The 21618-nt window shown below is 41.7% G+C and overlaps 1 protein-coding gene across 3 annotated transcripts in view; it reads right to left on the bottom strand.

The window, feature by feature from the left end:
- FZD6 (frizzled class receptor 6) overlaps positions 1-21618 on the bottom strand; it is a 50800-nt gene that overhangs the window by 1575 nt on the left and 27607 nt on the right. For all 3 annotated transcript variants that reach the window (XM_073679701.1, XM_073679699.1, XM_073679700.1), the window contains 4 exons: positions 9456-9652; positions 7938-8940; positions 6479-6627; positions 90-521 (listed from right to left, as the gene is read on the bottom strand). In XM_073679701.1, coding sequence (XP_073535802.1) covers positions 90-521; positions 6479-6627; positions 7938-8940; positions 9456-9637 — 1766 coding nt within the window. In that variant the 5' untranslated portion in view covers positions 9638-9652. The remainder of the gene's footprint in view (positions 1-89; positions 522-6478; positions 6628-7937; positions 8941-9455; positions 9653-21618) is intronic.

Here is a 21618-nt window from a genome sequence, read left to right as displayed (position 1 = left end):
AGAAGTACGGTATATGTTATAGACCAATATCAAAACATAAACCAATGGCACCACGAAAATAAGAGTGAAAGGAACATAACATTTCTCACCTGCCCTCAATCTTTTTTGGCATACTCCCAGTTATGCCATTCCCTTTGCCCACGCTGGGGTAATTATTCTGCTCGGTTTGATGTGTGGGAACCTCAGAGATCTCTAGTAGTGTCTGTGCAGTAACTTCCACTGGGGGATCTGTTCTTGCTTTCGAGACGCTACTTCTTGACTCTTGGTCTTCCTTTGGCGACTGGGCTCTCGTACTTTGAAGGTCCACTTCTGTCTCTTTATCCAGGAAATCGTGGCTGGTGATGGTCATCGCAGACACTCCATGGTTTGCTTTTGCAGTGGTACTTGTTCCCATGGACTTTGAGAGAACCTTTAGTTTGTGGGAACTCGACCTATGATGCTTCTTGTGCTTTGGTTTAGAGTTATGCTTGATGAAGTATTCACAGGACTCCTGTAGGACCCTTCTGCTCTCATTGACAGGGCTAGAACATGAAAAGACTCATATTAACACTCACAGAATAGACAAAAGTCATAGTATGGAAAAGTAATGACCTATTGTTAAAGGGGTTATCAAGGACTTTGATGATTTTTTCCTATGGGGCTAAGAACTTACTGTCAGGTAGTTGCTAAGTACTTGGCTGTTCTGCTCGGTGACAATCTGCTCTGAGACAGTGACTTTCCTGCTTCCCTTGACCTCACATCAACAAGGCAGCTCTTTTTCTTCCGGTCTGCTTTGTCAACAGGGAATCATTGCCGACGTCATGCTGATTGACAGTTGGCTCCCCGCAGTTAGTCAGCAGGGAGCAAGCTGCCAATTAGCATGACAGTCAGTAACGCACTGTCCACAAAGCAAAGCAGAAGAGAAGAAGCTGCTCTATGGATGTAGCATCAATGGAAGCAGGAGAATCGCCAGCAGGAGCGGTCCCTGACGGCTCTGAGCCGGCAGAGATAGTCAGTGGGCAGTAGTTAGCAACTACCTGCTGGTAAATTCTTAGCGCCATAAGAAAAAAAATAAGCAAAGTGAAGGATAACCCCCTTTAAAATCAGGTTTTTGTGTTTAAAGGTGTTTTTTTTTTTCACTATATCACAATCTCTACTGAAATAAAAAAAAAAAAAATCTTGCAATTTTCCCACTGGCAACTGGGGCTTTTTTAGACAATAACTTCCTTTTTCAGGAAATACACATGTACATTAGCAGCAATGAACAGACTAGACATTTTAATACAAAAGATAGGGTTAATCAGCATGTGCAAAGGTCACTGTACAAGGAGGAGGAGCAGGGAGAGCTGTGCCATCGCCTATTGTGATTGGTGGATCCTGTGTTATCAGCTGTGTATAGAGGTCATTGTACTCCGGCCACTAATGATAATGAGCCTGCTGAAAACTTAAGGACAGGAAACATGAGCCTAAAATTGTTCTAGTAGCCAGTGTGCATAACTGCAGGATTACCAATTTTGCTTTTTAATAAAAATCATGATATGAAACAAAAAAAAGCATCGTACCCCCTCTCCCACCCAAAAAAAATATATATATAACGCCAAAACCTGATCTAAACAATATGTTATTTTCGAATGGCACATTTCTTTTAAAATGTTTGTCCAGGACATAGGTCATCAATATCAGATCAGTGGGGTTCCGACACACACACTGATCAGATGTTATGACATGAGTCCATACACATTAGATGGCTGTTGACCAAATGATGCTTCAGCCAATAGCCATCTCAGCCGACTGTCCCATACACAGGGGCGCTCGCTCGGTTGAGCGCTCCTGTGTTCACTATGAGAAAGCCACTGGCTGACACGTTGGCGTATCTCAGGGAGAACAATGTGATCAATAGTCAAAAATCAGATATGCACGGTCAACATCTCTCCTGACTATCAGTTGGCCGATACACTTTTGACCGTTGGCCGAAGCCATCGATATCGGCAGTATTAGCCGACTTTAGTTTAATGTGATGGGGCACTGAGAAGGGGCATTGAGGACATCAAATATAAGTACATTTTGCACTACAGATAGAATGGTCTCCAATAGGAGCAGCAGACTAATGGACTGTCTGATGGTTGCTGATTCTAAGCAATAGGCACTGAAAAAGTGGAGGCGTACTGAAGCCCTTACATCTGTAGACAGTGGCAGAAACCAGTGGGCAGATATGGGTCAGACTTGATTAGCAAGGCAAGCACAGTAAGATTTTGATTTTCTAGGCAAAAATGCAAGTACAATATACAGGTAAAAGAGTACCCCTGCTCTGTGGTAGAGAAGGGTTCTTTACTGTAAGAGCTGTCGTGATGTACAATAGCCTACTTTAAAGAACAGCATGCAGATTTTAGGGTCTATAAAATAAAGGCCTCTTTGGCTGAAAACTATTGCTCCTGATCTTTCCCTATACGTGCATATTCAATTGAGTTGAGCATGTGTACAGAATGGGGATTACATCGTTACCAGACACCTCTATCTTGAGAACAAGAGTATTGGGCATGCTGACGTTCACCATAACGATTCTCTCGTCCCTGCCGAAACAAAAGATGGCCAAATATCTGACACATAGTAGAACAGGTAGCCAGTCCGGTAAGTTCAACTGACCTTACTCTAAAGTGTAAGGCCATCTTTACTTGAACGATCCGTCCCATCTCGAAGATGTTTCATTGTTATTGGAGAGGTGGGCTAATATTGGTGACCTATATGTAAGATAGCCTATCAGTGTCAGGAGGCACCTATTCTCTTCAATACAAGTTGAGTGGCTGCCATAGCCTGTAACAGCTGATCGTGGGGTTGACTGGTGTCAGACCTTCACTGAGCTCATTTTGATGATTTATCCAAAGTATCGGTCATCGATATTTTATTATTGACAAAGGCCGATTGCCGAAACGTCATTTTAGCAGTAGAAGACAAGCCATGGCTAAGCATTGATCCTTAGCCTTGTGGTGAAGCTGTTGATCAGAGTACATCTGTACTTATTATATGTGGCAGTCAATCAGTGAGCTCAGCTGGCAGTGTAGATGGAGCTCCTAACTCCGAGCCGCTGAGCTCACTGATTGGCTGCTGCACTGTAGAAATGACGTCCATTGCGAATACACCTCCAGACACCGGGAGCAGCAGCGAGTGGACCCTGGGAAGGCGAGTACAGCGCGGTTTGGTTTTTTTTAATAATCTATGCTCAGATACCAAATCTAACTAAAAAGGGGGAAATCCCTTTAAGTGATGAAAATTTAAATAAAATAATAATGAGCAGAATTAAAGTTATGTCTGTTGGTTTGGCCTTTCACAACTGTCATGGTCTCCCATGTAGCCCTTGGGAAAATTAATTGCCCATTCCTGGTCTAAGGGTATGTTCACATTGACAACACATAGACCATTTGTAGCCTGTGTGCCAGTGAGTCAGCAGCTTTCTGATAGAGAACACCGGAGAGCTTGGCCGAATGAGCGCTCCTATGTTTGGGAGAGTCGGCTATTGACTGAACAATCTTTGGCAGACAGTCATATAGTGTGTTTGGCCATCTTTAGTCCCAGAACTTCAATCCATGAGGAATTAAAGTTTTTTTTAAAAGGTTCCCATACACCGTAGAGACAACTTGGCCGAACCTGCCAATTGTGAAGGGACCAGACAACTATTTTAAAATTTAAGATGCCCTGACTCTCTCCTGATTGGGGAACGAAAGATCTAGTATTATGGATTTCAAGCTAATTCGCAAAGTCACTGTAATTATTGCAGTGGTCTGGGGAGTTAGGATCCAAAAAGCAATAGATATATTTAATTTATTATATGACAAAAGTCTGGATCTCCACTTGAGCAGACCTCCAACATTGGATATGTCCCATACTGACAGTGTAGAGAAAAAAAAATCCCAAAAAGCCCACACGGGTACATTTACAGTCCTTGGGAAATAAATTTCAAATGATCTTCAGATTACTCTTCACTTTTGTTATTAACAGGACTTTAGAGTTGTCAGGACTTTCTAAAAACGAAGAGTTGGAATACAAAACCGAGCACATGTCATGTAAGAATCCTACCACAACCTCCAGGTAAACGGATTAGGTTTCAGCCGAACATGGAGAAATGTCAGAGAAAAACAAAATATGTGCTGATTAGACAGACCGGGTGCACAGTACTACATGAGATTGGTAATTCCTGCTCTAGGCAGACATGTCCCCTGATGACATTAAACCCAATATAAAAGCAGAAAACACGTACCACAGAGGAAAGGAAATGCTGGCTGTCCTTTATAACAGACCTCATCCAAGACGGACGCTTTCTTAAAAGGAAGAAATTAACCACAGAGATGCAAGTCAGCAGACCCAAGCCGGAGGTCCAGAGAAGAAGCGGCCAAAAAGGTGATGAGGGAACAAACAAGCCTTGTGCCATGTCTAGACCATCTGTCATTATATCAATTTCTGACGCACACTCAAAAATTAAGAAAAAAAAGTCACTCTCAGTCAGAGAGACACAGCACAGACATTAATGAAATTGGAAGATACTACAAAACATTTGAAGAACTTTACATTTGATGGTCAAATCTACTCAGATCGGCAAAATCAGTAGACTGTTGTAGGTATATAGCAGTCTCCCTGATCAGCAGAGGTCACTTTTTCTTCCTAAGCTCAGAGACGTCTTGAAAAGTCACATTTGTGCACAGGCAAAGGGCCCATGAGGTACCCGTACTAGGGCGCAACTGGGCACAGCAAATCTTTTGGCTGATCTCTACTATCTACCCAATCTGGGCCTTCAGCTTCTCCAAGAAGTTTGTGTGGGAGAGTGACCAAAAGTTATAGGAAGTTATAATAGTAAGAATCCAACTTAATATAATATAGAAATTATTTGGAGGCATTTATTTTAAAAGATGAAAATAGGATACAGAATCCCATAGGATCTGCGGGAACTATCAAATATAATTTTCGAAGTAAAACACAAGTTTTTATTTGATCAATTAGGACATATAAACACTGCCGAGGAAGGGGAGAACCTTCCCTCTATAAATCGCCCAGAAGAGAGAGTTGCCCCTGTTCTGGAGAACTTTGTGCAACCGTGTAAGATCACATCATCCACAATAGGTGATTGTCGCAGCTCACCTCATCCCCCTCAATGCACAGCGACCTTCACATATGTCACAGAGCATGTGCCATCGCTGAACGCCAGAACTCGATCTGGTGATCTCTGGCTGTGGGTCTGTTTCCCTCCCTGCTGGACTACAGCCTGTGTTGTCTCTGTCCAACTGCTGATAATGCTATTGTCTTTGCTTTGCTGTGTTGCTTCTATGCAGGTGTTTTCACTTCCTCGTTTTGTTTTTTCCCATCATATCTTGGGAGGGGCTATTTATACTATCCTGGCACATGCAGTCATTGATAGCTATATTCCAAGTTAGATGGATGTTTGGAGTCCCAGCTCCCCAGTGAAGGATTATCTTGCTTAGGTTTTCTGTATTGCTTCTCCTGCGGTTTGTTTGCCTTCTCAGCTCTTTTCCCATTTTTTTACATTCAGCGTCTGGGGGCTTCCACGTATACTGATGATCTTTTTTGGGTTCCTTTCTTTTCCTTCTGTCTTTCACTTTTCACTGTGTGAATACATCATTAGCCCTGTGTCTCACCCTGTCTGTGTGCACTCTGTTTGAATAGGGGGGCAGATGAGCAATACATGGCCGCGGCCACTCTACAGTTGATAGCTGTGTAGCTCCACAGTTGGGCACATCCGGCATCAGGAACAGCTGATCATCAAGGGTGTCGGGTGTTGCATCCCCATCGATCAGTTACTTATGACCTTATCCTAAGGCTTGGCCATCAATATAAAGGTCCTGGACTCTCTGGGACTCACTTTAGGACTATTGCTAGTCACGAATGGTCCATGTGGCGGCTGTAAAGCACATGTCCTAATTCAGCTGACAGAAGCTCAGGCAAAATGGTTGTACCTATATATCACTAGAATCATGTACAGAAACCAGAATTAAAAAAAAAAAGTTCTACCAAGAGAAAATAAAAAACAGAAGAAAAGCACGCACCACTATCTGGATTTAAAGTATAAAAAGAATATGGGCGATACGTTCCCTTTAAGGCCATACAGTAACACTGCCGGCCATTGTATTCGGATCACTGTGATCTTATCTTGCCATTCCGCTGAAGATGTTCATTCACCAGAATATTCTTGGCAGACGTTTGAATAATGTTTCTATTATTTGCATGTAAATATGTATTCTGCTTTGAAGTGGTTGACATTAAACCAGCCTATAGCCGCACAAAGCATTAAAAGATCGCATCTGCAAAACCTAAGTCGACCCGCTTGGCCTTTATTTAGGACGATAATCCTGTCCAACCCCTATTGGGGCGTCTCGTGGTTATATTGGAGTGTTTGCCACAATTTTCACAAAACAGCAGCCATTTGTCAGAAAACAAAAGTGTTCTACAAAGACAGAAAAAGCAAAATGGAAAACTTAAATAGAAATAATCTTACTCTTGTTTTTGGTTTCGGTGAAAGAAGTTGGCCCATTCAGAGCAAGTTTTTTTGCTTCCAACCCAGAAAATTGCCGAGATCCCCACGATTAAAGTCATCACGTATTTGGTTAAAAATAAGCCAAGGTCTGGTCTGGACAAATTCTTTGGCTATAGTAAAAAGTAGACATTTAGTTACATAGAGAACACAGAATTATAAATTACAGATCTACAACATACAGTTTTCCTATAATGTCATGTCCTATAATGCCTTACAATAGAAGTGTTACAAGGGTTTAGCCATTTTTTTTTCACACCCAAGCAGAAAAAGCTGTCTAGGTGACCAAGAAGGTGACATCAGAATCCACTTGACCAACATCGGTCTGTAAAGTGTAGCATGATAGCGGTCAGATGGACAATAACTCAATTCTCCAACATAAGTTTGGCAGAACCTGCCGGTATTGATGGGTTTGGCCAACAGTCTAATGTGTATGGGAGTCCCCGACAGATCATGTCGGAGAAGTTAAAGATCAGTCATGTCAGATTTCGAAATGTCGATTATTTTGTCCTTTAGAGATAAGCTGCTGCCAGAAATGTCTGGAAGCGGCTCTCTCAGAGACCACAGGAGTTATCGGGAGAGCCGGCCGGCCAAATGATCGGATGAACCATCGTACGGCTGACAGCTATCTAAGTGTTTCATCTGTATATCCGTTTTTACCATCAGTGTATTTCACGTATGAATAAAGAAATAAAAAAATGATAAAGACCCATAAACTTGTATTGGCCCTAGTTATCCATGCTGCCAGAAAAAAAAACGGATATCTCTGTGTGTTTTGCATGGACACATTGTCCATAAAAAACACAGACATGTGAACAGGACTAGAGATTATAATGGGTATGTGTTGTATCCGTGAAAAAAAAACCGGATATAACACGTACAAGAAACACGGATGTCTGAATCAGGTCTTAGAAAATATGAGACTTTACTGCACCCAGGTGACTGGGAACTTCGTTCTGTAGGGAAAATTTTGAAGGGAAGTAAACCAGAGCTGCTGTCCCATTATTCTCATAATTGGAGAGATTAATTCCCCTCCGATCATAAAGTTATGCCAGATCTCAACTATATGCCATCGCTTTATAAGACGGGAAGAATCCTTTAAGAGTTTTCAAATAAAAAACAATGCACTTTCCCCACTCCCTTGGGCACTTGCCTACTTTTCCTACCCATCAGCTACCAGATGTTATTTACCATACTTGGCTATATGTGGAAGAATCATTCCAATTTTGAGAGTCATATCAGAATGTCCTACCCCACATATGAAGCCAGTATAAATCCAATTACAGGAGATTAGTATTTCTGTATCTTCACCATAGCCAAAACTTTGTGGATCTTTGAACCTGAATCTATGAATTTTACCATCTTGAACAAATCCATGATCAAAGAAAAACAAGATCGATTAAAAAAAATATATGTACATTACCTGATACGGGCATGGAATATGATACTCCTGGCAATGGTCTGCAACCCAAGTCATTTCCCAGGAAGATCTAGACAAGAGTTCATGGACATTACAGCACAGTAGTATTCCTAAAGGAACAAGATAAGTGCCACTGAAAACGCCAATACGGATCATAAATTTTTTCAATTTCTCTTGGTTTCTCTCATCATGTTGTATCACTTGTCGTACATTGTTTAACGATATAATCCCAGCAAGAAGCAGAGAAAGACCAATGAAGACGCTAAAACAAAGAGGTAACAGAACAAAGTACGTGGACACGTTTTGGTCATAGAGTCCAACGAAACAGACACCACTAATATTGTCTCCTTCCACCTTGTTCATGGCCAGAAGTATGATTGTGAGGATCCCAGGAATACCCCAAGCCACAGTGTGAAACCACATGGACTTCTGCTCTATGGCCTCACAGCTCCATTTCTGACCGGCTGCCAAATACCACGTTATGGTGAGCATGACCCACCAGATAGTCCCAGCCATAGTGCAGAAATACAGAAGCATAAAGATGACTGTACAAGCTTTGTTCTGGGAACCAAGTACCACAGTGTCTTCATCTGCAAAGTCTTCATGTGCCTCATTGCAGGAGATAGAGTTCCCCAAAGCGAACCCAATGAAGTATATGAGCGATACAATGCTGTAACAGACGGAGTAAAAAATGATTGGCCTCTCGGGATATCTGAACCTTTTCACATCGATCAGAAAAGTGAGGAATGTAAAGAGCGTGGCGCAAAGACATATAATTGAAATAATGCCAATGAAATTTTTGGCAAAGTCTAAGTCTTCTTTTGTAAAGTACATGTTAGGGCATGGCGGTGCACAGTGGTTAACTCCCAAAAATTTGTAGCCTGTCACTTGGAAGGTTTTCAATTGTCGTGGGCACCAAAACCCATAGTCCTTTTGGATTTTTCCTGATGGTGTATTTGTGCTTTGTTCCTTCTCCTGTGTCTTTGGTAAAGTACAGTCTTCCAGCCTAGAGGAAATAAAAATAAAAGGATGAACCATTTTACATATTCACTCCTCTAGAGTTATTGTACAAGTAAAATCTGGGAGTAGCTGCAGTTCATAAAAAAAATATTTTTGTAGAAAGACCCTGGCATAACCATTACCCCCAATTCAAAGAACATAGAATAGAATATAAATAACTGATAGCGGGGGGTTCAGATATTTTAATAATGTCTATGGCCAACTTAGTGCAATGTGGTGTTCTCCTACGTAAGGCTATGTTCACATGGCTGTTCTGGATCCGTTTGTAAGAGATCCAGTTTGTAAAAAAAAAAAAAAATTGCATCAGCTTTTCTCCAAAAATGGTGCCACATCTATGCACAGGTTCTTTGTGATTTCGCAGCTCAGCCCCATTCATTGAAATGGAGCAGAGTTGTCATGGAAAATGTATGTAGTGCTTTTGGAAAGAATGAAGAAAAGTTTTCGTAATTTTAGGTAAAAACTTCTTTCAAGCATATATCGCCCAGGCAAACCACCACTCACCTGTCACACTCTAGCTCGGGAGGCCAGGCAATGTCAAAGGTGTCGATCAGGTTCTTGCAGTCGGAGTAAACTGTCTCACACATGGCTCTGCAGGGCAGCACAATATGTTTGGGTTCGGAACATTCAGGAACGAAAGCCATGCAAAGAAATCTGTCCACTTCTGGAGAACACTGGAGATTCATGAGCGGGAAAAAGGGCTGTTGAGACAAAAGTGCACGGGCATTACTAGAGATCAGGGTCTCAGTTGTTCCACCTAACAAATTTCTACAGAGATGTTGTAGAATTACATAGCATGGAACAAGGTGACCTTCAAATTATTTACGGCATCAAACCACCCAGCAGAGTGGCCATGACATGATGCATACTAATGCCATAAAGGTTTAGTGCACTAGTTGTTGGGATGCCATGTCCAAAGATTATGTACCAGAAGCGTTGACTAGGGTTCAACACAATCAGGGTGGGTCCTCCAACTCAGTTTTGTAGATATTTTCTTCCATAAAAGCACAGTTAGGGGTTCTTCTGTGCGCGACACGTAGCTTTATCTTGTGTCCAAGGCTCAACCCTCCCCGCCAACTGTTGGCCCCCATTGGCCATGGCAAAATTTAATGGCATGCAGCTTGCGGGGTATAGACACTGTTTACTGTCTCAAACCACGGGCAAAGGCCATCCCATCGTGTTGCATAATAGAGAAACATGCTAATTCACACTTCACCTTCCCACTTCAGGAAGTATTGACAAAGGGAATGACATCACCTGGAGAAGAACAAATCTCTTGAAATAGGTTTTGAGCAGATTTTCTAGAATCTATTCAGCCCAAATAAAATTTGGTTTGAATCAAATTTGCCCCAAAAAGGCTATTATGCTGCTGAAGCTCCCCGCTCAGTCCTCTGCTCACTTCAGATCGGTCTTCAATTCGGTATGAATCTTCCAACGCAGACTAAGGACCATGTGGACATGTGGGGAGTGAGGCACGTCACTGACATCAATGATGTGCATCATACCCCAAGAGACCATCGGATACGTAGTCAGCGCTGGAACATCCAGACCGAAGTTCCTTCTGAAGACCAAAGACAAGGTCGATTTGAAGTGAGCAGAAGACTTGAGGGGTAGCTGCGAAGGCAGGACAGGTCAAGAATGGACTTTGGATAGGCGAATATAATCATTTATTTTTTAAACCCTTCCTGGCACTATAAGAAATCCAGAAAAATGGAGACTGACTTTTTTTGCCGGAGTCACGCAAATCAAATCTGGAAAAATACAGATTCTAGCTAACCTGAATTTTGGGAGAAATTTGAAACTAACTAAAATTTGTCATGAGTCCATTTACTCATCACTTATAGCACCAAGATGTCCATCTTGTAGAGTCAGCAACAGCTCATTGCGAGGCATAGTATAGAGTGCAGATTACCAGCACCAAAATAATAATAATAATAATAGGTTGTACATCTTAAGAAGGAAATGAGCCTCAATAGTGGGGTTCCTGGGAAAATTTTTCTTAAATGAGTTGTCCCAAGATGCAGCTTCAGTAGCGCACCACTCCAAGACCCCGGTTCCCTAGTTCATCACAGTTAGGGGTGGTGTGTTCCTGAAGATGCCGCTATTAGGAACTGAATTAGTTCCATGCAATTAGCAGAGGCGACTTTGCCTCTGTAGCACAGGACGTGGAAGCTTTCAGAAAGCACAGAGAATACTTGCTCCTTCAGTTCCCTCCTTCCCTAGGTAACTGGCCATAAAGGGACGGCAGGATGGCCAGCAACTTAACAGGGCTATGGAGTCGGTAAGCCAAACCTCCGACTCCACAGCCCTACCTCACTACTCAGCGTGTACATAAAGTGCAGCACAGATTCATCTCAGCTAAAAGCCGAAATCCTTCGATCAAGAACAGAACAGACATTTATAGGACATTTCATAACTTTCCCAAATTCTCATGAAAGCATTTACAGCACATCCTGCATTGTACTACTGTACCCAATTTATTATATATTTTAGGAGTCTGAGATGGTCCATTTTATACCGACTCCACTAAAATGGACACTGACTCAGACTCCATCAAAATCCCACTGGTCTTGAGAATGGAGAGAATTTTCAATAAGGGGTAAATTGAAAAGTTGCTTGTTTTTACCCGGACTTTGGAATTTTACCCATTAATGACCGTGAGACACCCCCTCTTTAAGACTTCTTATAATATAGGCAGCATGCGAGTATTTTCCTTGGAACATTTCCCGCCATATAACTAGTCAAAGTAAATGACATCTGCTGCACACCTAGTGTCAAACACTTTCTCAGGGCATAGCACTATTTTATTTTCTGTGTTCTTTGAAGGGATAAACCGAAGCAGTACAGTAAAAAACAATTTATCAGTTTCCAGTAATAGTAAATAGTAACTACAAGGTCACAGGCATGTAAGAAATAAACGGGCCTTATTTATTATAACGGAAAAGAAAGCCTGTCTTTGTTGCCTATAGCAACCAATCAGAGCACTGCTTTAATTACATAAACTGCTCTGGGAAAACTAAAGCTGCGCTGTGATTGGTTACTATGGGTAAGAGCAGCTTAGAGATAGACGCCTAAGCGCATCTATAAAGATTAATGGGTCCCATATATTTAAAAAAAAAAATACAGATAAAAAAAAATAAATACAGGAGCATCCAGTAAAGAAGTATATGCTGTTTAGTGTGTCAGGAGCAATTTCTACCATATACCTTAATAGTAGGAGGGAAACATGGCAAAAACTGGCCATAGATATTCCAGAATGGCAGCACAACAACAATTGAGATGTACAGTTTACAAAAATAAAAGGGGTTGTCCTAATCCCCCCCCCCAAAAAAAAAGTTATATATATATATATATATATATATATAGCCCTGCAACTCCAGCAAAAATAAACACGGCCTTCCGACAAAAAAAAAGAGAAACAGTAGCACAGTCCATATGTATGTGGAATTCGCCCACACAGGGGGTAATCCCAGCCTTCAGCTCCGTCCTGAGCTGAAGCTTTGCCAGTCTGGAGACCTTGCCTCTCCAGACCACAACACAGAAAAAAACAAAACAGGACTGAACATTTAAACCATGCTCATCCACACCCTGAGGGGAGGTATGGTGAATGACGTCCCTCCCGTCTCTATGTCATTCACATAAAACCACACCCTTTACAAGTGTTAACCCCCAGAATATAACATGCTGGCAGAAATTCAGTAGGTCTCAGTTCACACAGGAGAGCAACCTGAGTGACACATACCTCCCTTCGTATATCACACCAGTGACTGTCACAAATATATATATTATATATATTTTTTTTTTATTACACACACACACATACATACACACATACAATGATGGAACCTCATTTCCATTATATGACCGCTGTAGATAATCACAGTCTGATAAAGTGCAAAGTCCTTGCTCTCTGTCCCAGCACAGACCACTAGGGCATACAGCCCTGGGGCGGCGGGCATAACTGTTCACGGGAATTGCTTCTTTTATAATTTATCACATGCTCAGCGTTTTCATTTTTTTTTTTTCAAGGAAAGTTGGACAAATCTTTAGAACATGGAGGTTCAAGATTGGCTGAACATGTGGAAAGAGTTTTCCATTCATGTTATTTTTCTTGCATTTTTTTTTTCAGTTCCAAATTTTCCAGGTCTGTCCCAAATTTTGAAACCCATACATACAAAACAATATACAACAGAGCTCTGTAATTAATAAATGGATGAATTCAACTACCATTAACTTAAAATGCATGTATTCTGGGTCTAAAAATTATTTTGCAATATTAAAAATGTTGTCTTTTACAAGCTCATCAACATATTCAACGGTGATGTGGTCTGTGGTGATAAATCCACTGAGAGAAGTTTAGGAAAAAAAAAAAAAGACAGATCTAGGAGTTAAACTCTCCTGTCAGAAGTAGCTGACTGATTCTCAGTTAACTCATTCTACAGCGAACAATAGAGGCTATAAGAGGCAAAAGGTGCAAAATGTTTAATAAAACCCACTTGCAAAAATTATTTTTAGCCCCAAATATATTAAGTATGTGTGCCCAAAAGGAGGACAACCCCTTTAACATTTTTTTCGTGTTTTTAACATAGAAACGCATGTAAGCCTTCCATCCATGACAAGGACCTCACTCTGGGCATGTTGGACTGAAAGAGGAGTGGGGTTTGTGCACACCATCATACCCCAGGGTGGGCAGTCCGTTGCAGGGTTTTTCAGTGGGACTAAGGGTATGTTCACAAGTTGTATTTTTACGGTCCCAGCAAAGTGAATGAGAATTCTGAAGCGGATTCCAATCTGACACAATTCAATTCTTTCAGCCTTTTTCACCCAATCTAATGAATGGGGGGGGGGGCAATTTTGGGGGACTTTTTGCAGTGTTTAAATTTTATAAAGCCCCCGTCTCACATAGCGAGATCGCTGCTGTGTCACGGTTTTGGTGACGCAATAGCGACCTCACCAGCGATGTCGCTATATGTGACACTTTGCAGCGATCAGGCCCCTGCTGTGAGGTCGCTGATCGCTGCAGAATGTCCTGGACCATTTTTTGGTCGTTGCCCTCCCGCTGGTCAGCACACATCGATGTGTGTGACTAGCGGGAGCAGCGATCAGGCTGGTAACCATGATAAACATCGGGTTACTAGGGGCACACGCGCACCTAGTAACCCGCTGTTTATCATGGTTACGAGCCTGCTAAAGTGAGCGGTAACCTCCCGCTCACCGTAGCAGGCTCGTAACCATGATAAACAGCGGGTTACAAGGTGCGCGTGTGCCCCTAGTAACCCGATGTTTACCATGGTTACCAGCCTGCTCCTGCTTCAGCACCAGGCTGGTAATCAGGAGCAGGACATCGTGGAAAGATTCTTTCCACGATGTCGCTGCTCCCCTGATCGTTGGTGAGCCTGCCTGTTTGACAGCTTACCAGCGACCAAATAGCGACGCAGCAACGATCCCTGACAGGTCGTATCGTTGTCCGGTTCGTTGCAGCGTCGTTGGGAAGATCTGACTGTTTGACAGCTCACCAGTGACCACATAGCGACGCAGCAACGATCCCTGACAGGTCGTATCGTTGTCGGGATCGCTGCAGCGTCGCTAAGTGTGACGGGGCCTTAATTAACTCTCAGACGTCTTTAAACAGTTGTGTTTTAACATGTCCGACCTTTTGTTCCCCAAACAGACAAGCAGCACCAGAGGCGTTTTTTTAAGCCGCGTATCCCTATTTCTTTAATGAATTTGTGTGCGTCTGTGTATTACAGAATGTGAAAAGAAGAACTCAGTGACCATCATTTTTCTGGAATAACGGACCTGAACAGTATATTATATATATTTTTTTATTATTATTACATTTTTTGTCATTTAGAGGTAAATATGGATTTAACCTGGCAAAACACACTTCTCATCCAGTGCATTTAATTTTTCCTAAAATGCACGGGTAACGGGGTGGTCGGATTTTTTTTTTCTTTTTTACAAAAAACTCTTTATTTCAGCTGGAAATTGATCCCAGTGCACAGAACACACAAGTCTTTCATAGTTGTGGAACTGCGTGATCCCTGAGACTCCACACCAATTCATTACTGTATAACATGTATATAAAGATTATCTTGTTAAAGAAGCAGAAAAAATAACTACCGTACATTTACCTTCAATTACATTAGATAGGTTGTCTGGTTTGCTGAAAATAAGGGAAATGGAGCTCTAAGGGCTCCTGTCTTAAAAGGGGTTTCCTAGTTTAAGTAAATAAAGCTTAAAGGGGTATTCCCATCTCCAAGATCCTATCCCAATATGTAGTAGGTGTAATAATAATAATAATAATAATAATAATAATAATATTAGCAAATACCCCCAATTAGAAAAGTAGCATAGTTCTCCTGATTCGCTATGTCACTTACCCATTTACAGGGCATTACAGTAGCTTAGGAATCTATGGTTACAACCACTGATATAGTGACAGTTAGTTATAGTTAGTTGCTAGTGGTCGTAACCATGCATACCCAAGCTATAGCAATGCCCTGCACATGGGGTAAGCAACATGGCAAATCAGGAGAACTATACTACATTTCTAATTGGAGGCATTTGCTAATATTATTATTACACCTTCTACATATTGGGATAGTATCTTGGAGATAGGAATCTCCTTTAACCTTTGCATAATGGAAAGTTCGACAGCTTTCTAATATTCTTTGTATTTCAGTTCTTTATTACTTTGGCAATCTGTTTGCCTTCAGTAAATGCTTACATTGTTGCTTGCAAAGAAGCTGAAAAACCTGTAAAAAGGACCTAAAAATACCCACAAAAATTACAATAGGAAACCAAAACGGAGCGCGGATGCGGTTTTATTCGTCAACGTGTTTCGAGGTAATCCAACCGCAAAACTCGTCGACAAATAAAACTGCATCAACGCTCCTTTTGATTTCCTATTGTGTATTGAATCTCTGGCAGCGCAGCATTACACCCAACATTTGTACCCCAACCACCTGGTGGTGCTTATACAAGCTTCTAATAGGGGTTGTGACTGTCACAACCCTACCAGGTGAGAATACTCGGATTTTATCTCATTTTTGTATACAGCATAAGACCCTATTGCGCTTTTTGTCTTTCCAGTTTCTATTTCGCTCTCCTGCATTTATCTCTCCTAGTTAGCTTCAATTGTCCCAAATCCCTGATGATAGGTGCGAGGTGTGTACAGGTTTTTAGGTCGTGGGTATATAGGATGAAGTTCTTAATATTGACAGCAAGCAGAGATCTGCAAAAATGGTGAGGGATTTCAGGATCACTGTCAGGGCTTGTTCATAAGCTGCGATTCTTGCGGTGAAAAAAACTCAGCGTTTTACAATACCATCCGGCTCCATTCACAGTTTGAGGGCTCATGCAGACGAGCATATAAATCGGACAGCACAATGACCCATGTTATTCCATAATGCTGTCCAGATGAATGATTTCTCTTTCTCGGTCTGAGTGTCCGTGAGAAAAATAAAATCGCAGTATGCACCATTTTCATCTGAGTCTCAGATGAGACTCACACACTCAACTCTATGGCTTCGAAAGAAGAAGAAAATAATAAAAATATATATACTGTATATATTTTTTTTTTATATAATAATACTATTATTAATATAAAAAATATCCGATTTTTATGGATAGATCATACACGGATGTCATGAAAATAAAAATCTGCCGAAAATGTAAAAAAAATAAATAAATATTAGTCTAATTTATCTGGATGAAAACTCAGACAATTTATCAGACTCTTGTCTGCAGGCGCCCCAAATCCGGCCGCTGTCAAAGCTGAAAACAGTTGATTGGTGGGTTGCTGGGTCACAATCCCCCACCAATCTGATATTAATGACCTATTCTACAGATAGGTCTTCAATATCCTAAACCTGGAAACCCTTTTCATTGTCGTGAAAGGGTTTTTAAAAAAAAAACAAAAAAACAACAACATAAAAGCCTAAAAATGGTGTACTCACTTAACAGATCCTCATTTGGATGACAATTCCTTCCACTTTTTGTACCCCCTGTTTGGTCTGGACAGGCATGTGTCAGCTGCAGACAATCACCGACAGCAGTGGTAACAAATATCACTCTGCTGATCAGCTGTTACAGTCGGGGCACCTGAGGTTAGAGGACCACAGTGATCTTCTACTGTGACAACTCCACAAAGATCTAATTGCATTCCATTAAAATTTCAAGAGTCTTTGTACTTAAAAAGATCTAGCTACTCATGAACGAACAAAGAGGAAGAGCTAGGCGCTGTTTGTATGTACCACATCCATCTATTTGTCCATTTTACTACAGCAGCTTCATGTAAATGAAATGCACTCCTATGAGGACCGCTGGGACAGTCATGGGGTTAACTTATTAGATGCCTGAATGTGGGAGCCTGACATTGTGCTCATGCAGGAGATGTTTGTCATACAGGGAGTGTAAGTGTTTTGGATTAGCTGTATGGAGGGCAAACAGGGATCCCTATTACAAGCCGCCACATGTCAACATTTCCATTGTGATGATAGCAATAGTTGATCGACTATACTATTTATTATTATAAAAAACAATGTTTAAGCTGAATCTTACAGGGACAATTCCTGCAGGTCAGAGGAGGACAAAGGAGAGCAGAGGTTCCCACAGCTAAAATTACAAATCAACACACGCATCTACAGCTCTGGCAAAAATTAAGAGACCACTGCACAGTTTTCTAAAAATCCCCATCTCTCCATGTCTGACAGCCATTCCAGTGTCAGTGGAATTCCAACCACAGTCCACCTCATTCTACTTAATGTGCTTCTGATTAGGTGATCACCTGAACCATATCTTATGTAACGAGGGAAAGTATAAAAAACACTACTGTGGTCTTCACAATCCTCTTGCATTAGGACAAGCTGGATGGCAAAACAAGTGCTAGGAATAGCCCAAAAGTAATTTGAATGAAAAAGTAACTTTTCACCATGCCAAAAGGAGTTGAAAAGAAAAGTCTTGAGTGAGGAAAAGAAGGGCTCAATTCTGGCTTTACTAGCAGAGGGATACAGTGAGCGTCATGTTGCCGCCATCCTTAAAATTTCGAAGACGGCAGTCCATTACAACACGGTCAAGCAGCAGACATTGGGGTCAACAAAGCTACAGACCGGCAGAGGGCGAAAGAGACTCTCCACTGACTGGGATGACCGTCAGCTTATTCGAATGTCACTCAGCAACAGCAGGATGACATCAAGTGACCTATAAAAGGAATGGCAAATGGCAGCTGGGGTGAAGTGCACGGCAAAAGCAGTTGGTAACAGGCTCCGAGAGGCCTCAAGTCATGTAAAGCTAGAAAAAAGCCTCTCATCAATGAGAAGCAAAGGAGAACCAGGCTGAAGTTTGCCAAAGACCATAAGGATTGGACCATAGAGGACTGGAGTAAGGTAATCTTCTCTGATGAGTCTAATTTTCAGCTTTGCCCAACACCTGGTCGTCTAATGGTTAGACGGAGACCTGGAGAGGCATACAAGCCACAATGTCTTGCACCCACTGTGAAATTTGGTGGAGGATCGGTGATGATCTGGGGATGCTTCAGCAAGGCTGAAATTGGGCAGGTTAATCTTTGTAAAGGACGTATGAATCAAGCCGCATACAAGGTTATCCTTGAAAAACACTTGCTTCCTTCTGCTCAGGCAATGTTCCCCAACTCTGAGGACTGGTTTTTCCAGCAGGACAATGCCCCATGCCACACAGCTAGGTCAATCAATGTGTGGATGAAGGAGCACCACATCAAGACCCTGTCATGGCCAGCCCAATCTCCAGACCTGAACCCCATTGAAAACCTCTGGAATGTAATCAAGAGGAAGATGGATAGTCACAAGCCATCAAACAAAGAAGAACTGCTTAAACTTTTGTGCCAAAAGTGGCATAAGGTCACCCAAAAGCAGTGTGAAAGACTGGTGGAAAGCAGCCAAGACGCATGAAAGCTGTGATTAAAAATCATGGTCATTCCACCAAATATTGATTTGTGAACTATTCCGGAGTTAAAACATGAGTATTGCTGTTTCTAAATGAATAAGAACTTGTTTTCTTTGCATTATTTGAGGTCTGAAAGCACTGTATCTTTATTATTATTTTGACGATTTCTCATTTGCTGCAAATAAATACAACATTTTTAGCTTTGAATTTCGGAGACATGTTGTCAGTAGTTTATAGAATAAAACAACAATGTACATTTTACTCAAAAATATACATATAAAGAGAAAAATCTGAGAAAATGAAAATTTTGCAGTGGTCTCTTAATTTTTGCCTGAGCTGTATATATAGATAAATATTCTGGGATTAATAAAATAAGGGCAGAAGAAAGCAAAAAGAGTTCTTCATAGCAACCAATCAAAACTTCTGAAAAATGAGTTATGAGTAACACTGAGGAGCAGAGGGTGGGTGGTTCCTGCTGCAGTCGTCTTTCACCAAGAGACAGGATAGTGAGAAGGATGACATTGACATTGTAACACTGAGAAGGAAAAGTGGTGGATTTATGGAAATCACAGGATGGAGATGTGTTATTAATCTGCAAATGATGAAAAAAAGTGGAAAACATTTTTTCAAAACTTCTCAATCCAGTATGGAGTATGAGCGGCACGTGCAGAAATCTCCACACTTACAGCCTTGGCTGCCATCAGTGAGGTTATTAAAGTTTGTCCGAGGATTGGTCTGCAGCACTGAATGCATTTGGGCAAATCATCAAGATTGGGAATTATGGTTTTGGTGGAGGCTCTAGGGTTGAAAACATTCCCCCTATTATTGCTGCTTTCCACAGTCTGCTCCAATTGCTATTCTTACAACAGTGTAGTAAACGCATTAAGTAATAAACGTATTAAATTCTTCTGTGTATGTCTAGAGGCCCATCAACTAAGCCAAGCATTTCAGACATGATGAAAAAGGAAAACCCCTGTCCCTTTACCCCTTTTAGGGCTCTACTACCGGGAATCCCCACAATGAGGCAGAATAGACCGCCACTCTATAAGGCACGTTTCACACGTCCAGATATTTCCAGTAATGGAAAAACCCGTACCGGCGATATCCGTGTGCACCTGTGTGGTAACCGTGTGCCGCATCAGGATCACATGTACCGGCGCCTGGGAATCAGCGGTACAGTTAGCACTGATCCCAAGAGCCGGGTGCTACACGCTGCCCTCATCATTGTCCCCTGCCGGCACTGCGATCAGCACCAGCCGGTGACCATGATGAGAGTAGTCTGCCACCGCTGACTCAAACTGTAAAAATAAGAATAAAATAAAAAATCCTTATACTTACCTGTCCTAAGTGTCCCCCGATGTAATCCATGTGACCGCTCACGCCGAGGAGCTGCGCTCAGCAAGCAGGGTCCTGTCACTCAATGAGAGCAGTGGAGGTCCGGGGCCACATGCTGCAGGAGTCATTCTCCCCAGCTCCAGTATGGACTCTAAGGGAGAAGCCATCATACTGTGCTGTCCTATATACAGGCACCTAATGCTATAATGGAGATTCTGCAAATGGGACACTACTTAGGCTATGTGGGCACATTGATTATATGATTGCAGAAATTTCTGCTTCTCTTGGCAGCAAAAACGCTGTGGAAAAAAACATGTTTTTTGCTGCGTTTTGCATGCTTTAAGTGTTTTTGTACAGCAATGAATGCTTTTTGAAGATAACTAAAGATATTTAAAAAAGAAACGTAGGACATCGCTTTAACCCTTTGGGATTACCGTCGGACCTGGGGTGAGTATACTGGTTAATTTAAATGATTAAAGAATGTGTCTGTTTTATTTCAAATAAAGTGTTTTATTCTCAATGTGTGTTTATTTAATTCTTTACTTACAGGTTTAGTAATGAGAGTGTCTGGTTGACACCTCTGCATTACTAAACCTAGGGCTTGGTGTCAGCAACACCTAATCCCATTCAAATATGAAGTTCCATTTCTGGGGAAGCTGAGGGCTTTTATTTTTAGCATAGGAAGGGGCTATTAGGCCGACATTAATAACAGCTCACAGCTATTTAGTTAGCCTTTGGATACGTCCCCACGATCAGGATCCAGCAGCGTATTTTCGCTATGTCAAAAACGCTGTGTTCTCATGCCGCACTTGTTTTGTCAGTACATCCACCGCATGTAATGACATTTCAATCGGTCAAAATCCTCAGCGGAGACTAGCGTCTCCACTACAGAAATTTACATGCAGCGGGTGAGTTTACATAGCATAAAAAAAAGCACAGTGAGCATTGGATTTCTTATAAATGAAATAAAATGAAGAATTGAATAAAAAAAATGGTGTGGGCTCCCGTGTCATTTTCATAACCAGAAGATTGAAAGCTGACCACTGGGGGCTGATATTACTAGCCAGGGAAAGGGGCCATTAGCTAAAAATGTTCCCTGGCTATTAGTAACAGCTCAAAGTTGTTTGCTTAGCGTTTACTGGCTAGATTACAGGTGAACCCCTGAAAAAAATTGATATATGGTCCCCTATAAAAGATAACCAGCAAAGGCTAAACAGACAGCTGTGAGCTGATATTAATAGCCAGGGAAGGGGACATGGATATTGGCCCCCTCCGAGGCTAATAATATCAGCCCTCAGCGGCCTAAGAAATGGCACATCAATAAGATGCACCAAAGCTGGCGCTTTACCTCGCTCTTCCCACTTGCCCTGGTGAAGTGGCAAGTGGGTTAATAGGTTTGGGGTTCATG

Source organism: Phyllobates terribilis, unplaced genomic scaffold (genome assembly GCF_046119375.1).
Source record: "Phyllobates terribilis strain yellow unplaced genomic scaffold, ASM4611937v1 Scaffold_4__5_contigs__length_816908805, whole genome shotgun sequence".
Taxonomy (NCBI): Eukaryota; Metazoa; Chordata; class Amphibia; order Anura; family Dendrobatidae; genus Phyllobates; species Phyllobates terribilis.
The sequence above is the reverse complement of the archived record's forward strand: the minus strand, read 5'-3'. Positions and strand labels throughout refer to the sequence as shown.